Below are 10,989 nucleotides of genomic sequence, written 5' to 3' on the forward strand. Positions count from 1 at the left end.
GTTTCTCTCTCTTTCTCTGTCATAAAAACCTTCTGCTGCCACATGGTCTGTCTCCTCCTTCAACAGACAGGTTGGCGCCACCACAGACAAACTACCAACCCTCACCCACCTCCTCCTCCGCAGCCAAACACTGACGTTTATGTTTCACCTTCTTCAGCAACATGAAGGAGCACTAAGAAACTGCTAGAAATAGCAGTCAAATCTCTCTCAAATACCATTCTGCTAGCTTTAGGTTAGAGGAGAAACATACAGAACAATTCTATTTTCATATTTGGTTTGCAAGATTCCTGATGTGAATTCGTCAAAACAAATCTTGTTGGTGTCATGGGTGGGTCACTACACCAGTAGTAATAACACACACACTGGTTCAGCATCACTTCTTTGTTGTCATTTCTTTATTAACTGATTAACCAACCAAACAACAAAATGATTAACCAATCGACTAACAATAAAGAAGTGATCATGAACCAGTGCGTGTGTTATCATTTGTGTAATGACCCTCCCAGTATTGGGAAATGTAATCCAAGATAAACTATGTTTCAAAAAAAGAGATGGTCACAGCTGGATTGTTTTTGACTGGGGTCAAATTCAGGCCTACTGATGCCCTAATCAGCAACAATGGTGAACCCTTAACCCATTCATTATCTGACAAGACATTCAGATAATGTGTGTGTGTGTGTGTGTGTTAGCGGGTGGGTTTCAAGAATAGAGAAGGGATATAGAAGGGAATGGGACTGATGGGAGAACATTGGAAAAAGACATTTCTATGGTTCTCATTGTTCTTACATGTAAGGATAATGTGTGTGTGAGCATGCGTGAGTGCACAATGAGCGTGTGTATATGAGCATGTGTAAATGGATGTGTGTGTTGTGCATTGAGTGTCAATGAGTGAGTGTGTATGTGCATGTGTGTGTGTGTGTGTGCGTGCATATGTGTGCATGAAGAGTGTCTGATAATGACGACAACAATTCCAACAACAACAACAACAACAACAGACATTCCTGATTGGGCAATTAATTAGTTAATTGCAGAAGATTGGTCCAGAAGAGGATGGGATACTATTACAGGGTGGATTAAGAGTAATATTACAAATAGATTCGGGGTGGGGTGGCGGGGGTGTTCAGTTCCAAATCAACCCTCATTCGACAGATCTATTATGAAAGATCTTCCAGTTGTGACCATCCCCGTCGGTTTAAAGCTGCATAGGACCACACTCTCCAATGTAATGTTACTTTATTTAAAATGTCAGGATACAATGAGGGACGGTTGGCCTCTATTTCTAGTAGCATAGACATTCCCCACTGGACGGGACACCTATGTCCAATCCTTCCTCACCACCACACCCTCCCCCTTGCTGAAATTCCTTCCCAGCCCATTTTTCTTGTAACACAACCAATTAGCAATTAAAGAAGACCCACCAATTAGATCAGTGCCACTAGTCCAGGAGGACCCAAGAACGCCCTGGGACACTGTCCCTTCCTCCAAGGTATATTACATTAAACCCTTAAGCATTTAAACTGGCCATGTCCAGCCCAAATATTCTATGTGGTTTATGTTCACACTGGCCAGATCCAGCCTCTCACACTTATCCTACAATGTCATTCTAAAAATAAACAATCACATCATTGAAATCTCAAAGCTATGAGATAATCCAGCATTAATTCAAAACATTGTGAATGAATACGGATTAGCACTTGACAGCCTAATCTGGATGCTAAAAGAGTTAAACACATTAAACTCTGACCTAAGGCAAACCTTGAGTGGAAGACATGTTGTAATAACCTGGCATCGTTTCCATGACCAACCAGTGTGAGGAGAAAGGTCAGTGAAGAGACACTAATAAACTAGAAATGTGTTGGTCCTGAACTAAACCAAGATGACCTGGAATTATAAACAGAGACGTTACGTTCGGTCGGTCATTCGTCATGGCACAGCAGGAAGGCAATCAACATAAACGAAGTGTTCTAATGATGGTAATGTATTTAAGTATGATACTGAGTCATTATCTAGTTCTAATTATGATGGTTTGATGAGCTAACGAGGCCAGGAGTAGAGGATCTTTGGTGGTAGCTTAACCTGCTAGACATAACAGCCAAATCTCCCCACAATCACACTTTAATGCATTTTTTATTTTTAATTAATGAACACTTAAAGAGCTCCTGTAATAATAATGATTTCAAATTTTGGCACAAGGCCAGCAATTTCAGGAGAGGGGATGAGTCAATTACATCGACCCAAGACTCAACTGAAACTTATTTTATCGACCCCCAAAAGGATTAAAGGCAAAGTTGACCTCGGTGGAATTTGAACTCAGAACGTAAAGACATACGAAATGCCACTAAGCATTTTGCCTGAAATGCTAACAATTCTGCCAGCTGTCCCCTCCCCAATATTTCAGTTCTTGTGCCTATAATAGAAAGGTTTATTATTATTATTATTATTATTATTATTATTATTATTATTATTATTATTATTATTACTATCATTGTTAAGATAGCGAGCTGGCAAAATCGTTAGAACACTGGGCAAAATGTTTAGCGGTAATTTGCCTGTCACTACATTCTGAGTTCAAATTCCGCTGGGGTCGACTTTGCCTTTCATCCTGTCGGGGTCGATTAAATAAGTACTAGTTACGCACTGAGGTTGATGTAATCGACTGAATCCCTTCACCCAAATTTCAGGCCTTGTGCTTCCAGTAGCAAGGATTATTGTTGTTGTTGTTGTTGTCCACAAGGGCTCAAAATGTTGGATACAGGACGACCCCAAATTAAAGAAAGGAGGGCATTACTTTTGAATAAAAAAGTTAAAATCTCCTGGGGGTGAATAATAAGAAACAAAATAACAAGAAAAGACCCCCCCCCCACCTCACTGTTGAAAAGGGATGGGGGTAGGTAACCACCTAAGATTATTCAGGTTGGAGGCACAAAAGCACAAGATGTCTGTGACCCAGCAAGGACAACTGTCCTCTTCCTCCAGAGTCAAGATCGGTCCATTTAGTAACCACACCTTCCCTCCACTCACCCATCCACTCCACTTACCAGTGACCCAACAGCTTCCCTTTGGTGAGGAAGAGCAGGAGAGGAGGAGGTGAGGGTCTTCCTCTGCCTAGTGGCAGTGGTGGAGGAAGTTGTATGATGGATGCAGTTGAAAGGGGTTGAGAGAGAGAGAGAGAGAAAGACTAACTGAGGCCAATTATATATCTAATTAGAAGTGCAAATCACACAGGAAGGCCTCTCGTGGGATTGGAGGTGGGGAGAGCACAAAGTGAATCTGTAAATGATTCCAGATGGTATGAATTACAATTTGAATGGATGATAGCAGCAGTAGCAACAGTAGTAGTGGTGGTGGTGGTGGTGGTTACCACTACCTCCTTACAACCCGTCACAAACTACCCCGCCCCCCTTTACAATACAGGGTGCCAACAGTGTTCATGGAAACAGCATTGTTTACAACAGGTAAATCCCTACACACACAAACACACAAGGACGCATGCACACACACACACACACACACACACAAACAGACACCCAACCAAACCTTTGCCCGACACCTTCTATCCCCCTGCAAAGCAATAGGGGTGGCAGAGCAATAAGGGTGCCTGAGACTCATTTAACCCAACAGGCCACCACCACCACAAACAATAACCTCCAAATGTTTTTGGAAACCACAAAACATGGTGTAAGAACACATTTCACAGAAGACATTTTTATGGATATATATATATATATATATATATATAATCATCATCATCATCGTCGTTTAACATCTGCTTTCCATGCTGACATGGGTTGAATGGTTTGGCTGAGGACTGGCAAGCCAAGAGGCTGCACCAGGCTCCAATCTGATCTGGCAGAGTTTCTACAGCTGGATGCCCTTCCTAACACCAACCACTCTGAGAGTGTAGTGGGTGCTTTTTACATGCCACCAGCATGAGGGCCAGTAAGGCGGCACTGGCATCGACCACGCTCAAATGGTGCTTTTTATATGCCACTGGTACGGGAGCCAGTCAGGCAGCACTGGTATTGGCCATGCTCAAATGGTGTTTTTAACATGCCACTGGTACAGGTGCAAGTACAGTGGCACTGGCATCAGCCACAACTACATATATATATATACACACACACACACACACACACACACATCCACATGTATGTGTGTGTACATATATAAACATGAGTGAGGCAAACAAATGCAAGAAAGAAGTAAAGTATATAATACATTTGTTGAGGTTATAAGTATGACTGAGTTGCACATTACTTGAAGTTTCATGAGTGTAGAGCCCATCCACATCAGAACCAGCTCTTCAGAACCAGAATGGAAAGGATTTTTAAAATTTTCAAATGACATCTAGGTGTCTGAATTCGTTTCTAAAATATTTGTAATCTGGACGTAATTGTTATGCATTTTTATCCATATATACACAAACACACACACATATATATGATTACCATCATCATTGTTTAATGTCTATTTTCCATGCTAGCATAAAAATGTATGTGTATATATAACATACATAAAAGCATATATATATATATATATATATATATACACACATTCACACACAAATATACACATATATAAATACATATATATATAACATACATAAAAGCATATATATATATATATATATATATATATATATATATATATATATATACACATGTATGTATGTATACACAAACAACAGTAAACTACACTACAAAGAAAATAAGACATGCAACTGTTGCATTCCTGTAAGTCTGGTTAATGAGGAATGAAATAACTGAAGAAACAAACAAAAGTGAATGAAGAGAAAGAGAGAAAGGAAGGAAGGAAGGAATGGATGAACGAGAAGGAATAAAAACAACATAAAATGAGAAAAAAAGAAAAGCAAGTAATGTAAGCCACCACTTCCTCTTCCTTACCAAGCCAAACAAGTTGTTGATGAAGACGTAAAAGATCCTCAGGAGATTCAGGAAGATCAGCCTTAGCCATTTATGACCAACACACTCACACACACAGTTCCACTCCAGAATATTTCTTCTTCTGTTTTGGATTTCAAAAACGAAACGTAAAATTTATCCAAAAGTTGCTCCTTAAATTCTTTTCCATCAATATTTTTGTGAATATTTTGGTAATTTTTACTTTTCCTGTATTTTTGGGGGGTTTTTCTTCCTGATTTTTCTTTGTTTGTTTCTGCAGGTATTCAGTAACATTAAAAGGGAATCAAAGAAATTTAATTTCTATAAAATTTGTTGATTAGATTCCATTCTTCGAAATTTTGTAAAATTTTTTCCAATTGCTTTTAATTTTTTTTTAATTTTATTTCGTATTTTGTTTCTGCAGGAAACTGAAAATGTTAACAGGCAACTCTCTCGGGGTAAACTGGCATTACCTTTATCTCAGAACTCTCTCTCTCCACTTTTTTAGTTGCTAACACATCATGGGATTGCAACAGATTTTATGTAAAGAATCAAATCTATCCAATTTACATATCTGTCTGTCTGTTTGTCTCTATATCTACCTGTAAATCTGTCTGTTTGTCTATGCCTCTCTCTCTATGCGTGTGTGTGTGTTTGTATGTCTGTTTATATCTATTTGTCTGCATATTCATATATATATATGTGTATGTATATATATCGACTACACACTCATTTCCTTTGCCAGTTTCTTCCTCCAAGTTTTGGAAGTCAAATTGATGGCACCCGAGTTGTATGTCTATCAAGGAATCTAGCTGAGTTGGCATCTGTCTGTCTATCAGTCTAGCTTATATAACTATCTAGAACAGTCTGTCTATATACATCTGTCAGTATGTGTGTAAAACACAATCTGCCTCAGCGTGTGTGTGTGTGTGTGTGTGTGCCAGCCTCTCTATTGTTCATCTTCTCTATACAAATGTATGCCTTGGCATGTATGGTGTGTGTGTGTGTGTGTATATGTTTAGCCCATAAGTCAACGTGGCTCAAACAGATCTATGATCAAAGCAATCTAGCCATGGCCACCCCATCTTATTTTCAGAACATGTGAAACCTCCCTAAACTAGGTCTGTGGGTCTGCATATACACATAAATATATACGTATATATACACATACATACGTGTATGTGTGTGTATGTGTGTATATATATATATGTGTGTTGGTGTGAGTTATGTTATATACTGCCGCCCTCATTATTGCTGTGGGTGTATATAAACGCAGACATGGTGCAGCTGGCCGTCATTACTGTGGTGCAGCGTGTTCTGTTACATTTGGTGGGGTGGAGTGTAAAGAAGTGTGCAGGGTGGGGCTGGAGGGGGGTCAGGTGTTGGCTCCTTCTGTGGTGATGCTGCTACTGTTCCTGGTCACGCTATAGTCCCTGTTTGTGGAAGAAATACTCTGGGCTTACTGGGTGAGGATGGTGGTGGTGGTGGAGGTGGAAGAGGAGGTAGAATGTTGAGATGGTTGTGAGAGAGAGAGAGAGAGTGTGGTGGTCATGATGGGGTGAGAGAACACTCACCCCCTGTTTTATCCACCTCCACCCCTATGCCACCATCACTCCCCACACACCCACCCCATCGTTTCTTGCACCAAGTCTTTCTATCTCCCACTACATCCCATGCTCCCCACCCCACACCGTCCAGCCTTTCCCTCCTCTCCTCACAACCCACCACCCTCATAATCCCCCCCCCCACTTCCATTACAGAAATGAAGTCAAAGAGGACATTGAGAATAACAATAAACAGGAGTAGATTCTAATGGTGGTAGGGATGGTGGTGGAGGTGGTGATTATAGCATTGGGGGTAGTGGCAATGATGGTATAGCTAGTGATACTGAGGGGGGGGGGATAACTGTCAAAGTGATAGTGGTGGTGGTGGTGGTGGTTGTGGTAGTCTTCATGGTTGTAGAAGTCGTAGTGGTGGTGGTGTGAGTGCTCTTTAACTTCTTGCCAATGAGATGTGCTGAACTTAATCTTCGACATCCTTCTGTTATGTAACTACCGACACAACCACCACAACCATCATCATCATTGCCGCCACCATCAACGCCGCTGCCGCCGCCACCACCACCACCACCACCATGAAAACCTCAAAAATAGGTGAAACTGCAGCCAAGAGTGGGGGAGAGAGAGAGAGAAGGGTCGAAGCGGGAGATGGGCAGGAGGGTTTTGGTAACTAAATGCCTTCTGTAACTTCCTTCCCCTCCAAAACTTAGGGTAAATGTATACGCATACACGTGTGTGTGTGTGTGTGTGTGTGCGTGTGTCTACGTATGTGCTCACACACACACATGTATACAGAAATATATACATGTATGTAGTATCTATATCTATACACACACACACAAATACATACATGCATATATGCATGTGTATACATATATATATATGCATGTGTATGTGTGTATGCTTATGTTCACACACACACATTATATATATATATATATATATATATATATATATATATATAAACTATGTGTAATACAAGGCATATTTGAATACCAAAGATAAAGAAGAGGAATTTTCAAAACTTTTGCTGCAGAAATTGCAATAGATGTAAATACAGTTTGTTATTCTCTTTGTCCACAAAAAAATTAATGAGATTGACCTGACATGCTTACACAAAATATACGGCAGAAAACCAAACAAACTCTCTCTCTCTCTCTCTCTCTCTCTCTCTCTCTCTCTCTCTCTCTCTCTCTCTCTCTCTCTCTCTCTCTCTGTATAAGTGTCTAAGTGTGTATATATATATATATGTTTGTACAAACATGTCTATGTGTGTATGTAGAAGGCTGATCACTGGACACTGTTCCTCTGAAAGAAGAAAAAACAGGATTACAAACAACAGATGGATGATGGTGGTGGTGATGATGATGATGACTGTACATATGTTGTAGAAGAGATAACCAGTTCTGCCAGTGCCAGGCACCAATTCCATCGTTTGCAGCAGAAATATAAAGATGGAAAGATGGACCTGAGAAAGATTCACAGACAACTGTTGCCTTTGTGTGGAATCAATGAAGAATTCAAGAAGGAATTCACTGAAAAATGTATTGGAATTTCTAGCATTTAGGGCAAGGATAGCAGTGTCACATAGCCTTGATCAAAGACATTCCAGATATGACCATCCTGGTATTCTTTTTTTTTTTTTTTGTACATGTAGGTGTAAGAATGGCTGTGTGGTAAGTAGCTTGCTTACGAACCACATGCTTCCGGGTTCAGTCCCTCTGCGTGGCACCTTGGCCAAATGTCTTCTACTATAGCCTCGGGCCGACCAAAGCCTTGTGAGTGGATTTGGTAGATGGAAACTGAAAGAAGCCCGTCGCATATATGTATGTGTGTGTATATGTTTGTGTCTGTGTTTGTCCCCCCTAACATCGCTTGACAACTGATGCTGGTGTGTTTACGTCCCCGTAACTTAGCAGTTCGGCAAAAATGACCGATAGAATAAGAGCTGAGGTAACTGACTTTGTGGGATTGTTTGTAGTAGTAGTAGTCAGCACTGATCTGGCAGACATTCTGCTCAGACAAGTTCAAGCTGTGACCAAGCTGCCTACATTTGCATATTTTACACATTGTATCTAAGACTACACTAATTGGCCTTCCTATTCCTGAGATGGCAGGGTGGATTGACTGCTGTTTCTGGCAGGTTGAATGACCCTATAGAGATTCTCATGCAAGAGGATCCTCATGCTATTAATGTTGTTACTGTTTAGCCCGTGGTGGTGGTCATGGTGGTTAAAAAGGATACATCACTTTTTCTGTGACCATAGTGTTGAGGGCAGGACAGGGTGGTGAAGGGGGAAGAGAGTGTCTTTGGTGTGGTGGTGGGCAGGGGTAGAGAGTGAGAGAGAGTGGGAGGGAGGGGGAGGGAGGTAGTCAGTCAGTACATTATATGTGTACTGACTAGACAGGTTCTTGATGATGATGATGATGATGGTAGCAGTTGTGTGTGTGTGTGCACGTGTGTGGGTGTGTGTGTGTGTGTGTGTGTGTGTGTGTGTGTGTGTGTGTGCAGGTGTGAGTGCACATAACAGCTGCAGCTGTCACCAACAGAATCCTATCACTACAGTATGTCTTATAAAAGAATTGATCTGCTGCCACTAGTAGTGGTGGTGGTGGTGGTGGTGGTGGTGGTGGTAGTAGTAGTAGTAGTAGTAGTAGTGAGATCAACAGCTGTGAGGGTGGAACAGAGAACAACACATGTACTAGAGTCAATGTAATTGACTGACTCTCTCCCCACAAATTTCAAGCCCTGTCCCTGTAGTAGGAAGCATTATTATTATTATTATTATTATTATTATTATTATTATTATTGCCCCAATTCCTCCGGCCCCTCCCCTCACAAAGGATCTTTGTCTTGCAAGTTACCTGGTTACCCTGCCAGTGCTGGTGCCACATAAAAAGCATCCAATCCATACCGTAAATTGGTTGGTGTTTGGAAGGGCATCCAAGTGTAAAAACCATTCTTGTGCTGGTGCCACATAAAAAGCACTCAGTCCACTTTGCTGGGTGGTTGGCATTTGGAAGGGCAACCAGCTATAAAAACCTTGCCAAAACTGACCTTGCCTGTGCTGGTGCCATGTAAAAAGCACTCAGTCCACTCTATGGAGTGGTTGGCATTAGGAAGGGCATCCAGTCATAAAATCCCTGTCAAAACTGACATAGTAGCCTGGGGTAGTCTTCTACTTGGCCATCATCTCCTGTCAAACTAGCCAACCCCAAGCCAGCGAAGAAGGCCAATGTTAAACAATGATGAGGTGAACTGGTAGGAAGACCATTAGTAATCAGGGCATGCTTATTAATTAGTCTTCATTATAGCAATTATTCTTGTGAATAACAAACTCTATGCATCACTGAGGCCATCAAATAAGACCAAAATATGTGGCTTTGGCCAAATGACCTTTTGTACTGGCCTAATGAATTGTTCCCAATATGGAATATGAAAAGACTTGATGTTTTTAAAGCATATAAACTGGTACTCCAGCATGGGCTTAACCATGACAGCTAAAACAAAGAATGTTATAAATTAAATGCAACATAAATAACGAGATTGGTGCCAAGATGGCAGATTAGATTACAATATGGAGTTGTGTCAGGCAAAGTCAGGATGGAATTAAGAGAAGATTTATGTCATCACATGACAGTTAATGAATTAATCCTCAAGAAAGAAACCTACCTCTATGTGGTCAGTCAACCAGCTAGAAATAATAGCCTAATCACCCTCAAATTATAAATTGCTAAATGGCTCTTGTATATAAAAACAAAACACATGACACAGAATGAGATGCTTCTGTATGGAGGTGGGGGCTGAGGACTCTACCCCGTGTGACCCTGCCAAGAAACCGTCGGTGGAGAAGCTGGATGGATGGACATGGTTACAAGAAGTCAGTAAGACTGACACCAGCTCAACTCCAACTCATGAATAGATTATGACACCCACACACACACACTTCCACATGCATACACTCACACACACACACACACACACACACATACATACCTTTGCAGACATACATTCATATATGCATGTATACACACACCCACACACTAAATCAGTTAATCTTGAGTTAATCACTGAGGATTAGGATAAAAAAATAACACAACCTCACTAAAAAATATCTCCTACCACCACCACCACCACTACTACTGTACTACAGTCTATTGTACTATTAAGAGTGAAATAGTTGGATGGTAGGTGGGGGGGGACAAGTTTTTGTTTTGGTCATTATTGTTTTTTTAATATATGTGTACGTCCATAAGTATTTACATACACAAAAAAAACTGGCACTCCATTGATTACAGCAACATGCGTTCCAGTTGATCCAATTACTGAAACAGCCTGCTCATGAAATTAACATGCAAGTGGCCGAGTACTCCACAGACATGTGTACCCTTAACAGAGTTCTCAGAGTGATTCAGCATGACACAGAATGTGACAAGGCTGGACCCTTTTCAATTACAAGTATAACTCGCTTTCACCAGTTATGTAGACTGGAGCAACGGGAAATAAAGTGACTTGCTCAAGGACACAA

The 10,989-nt window shown here is 40.9% G+C and overlaps 1 protein-coding gene across 23 annotated transcripts in view; it reads right to left on the reverse strand.

Moving 5' to 3' along the window:
* Nucleotides 1–10,989, reverse strand: part of LOC106882118 (uncharacterized) — an 87,799-nt gene that overhangs the window by 49,889 nt on the left and 26,921 nt on the right. For 4 of the 23 annotated variants that reach the window (XM_089342886.1, XM_089342893.1, XM_089342881.1 and 1 more), the window contains exon 1: nt 4,905–6,583. The exons of 9 other annotated variants lie outside the window; for them this stretch is intronic. In XM_089342886.1, the coding sequence (XP_089199012.1) occupies nt 4,905–4,974 (70 nt within the window). In that variant the 5' untranslated portion in view covers nt 4,975–6,583. Of the gene's footprint in view, nt 1–4,904; nt 6,587–10,989 lie in introns of those variants that run through there. 10 more of the 23 variants (XM_089342888.1, XM_089342887.1, XM_089342897.1 and 7 more) reach the window with 6 other exon arrangements.

Source organism: Octopus bimaculoides, chromosome 26 (genome assembly GCF_046866305.1).
Source record: "Octopus bimaculoides isolate indiv1 chromosome 26, ASM4686630v1, whole genome shotgun sequence".
In the NCBI taxonomy this organism is placed as follows: domain Eukaryota; kingdom Metazoa; phylum Mollusca; class Cephalopoda; order Octopoda; family Octopodidae; genus Octopus; species Octopus bimaculoides.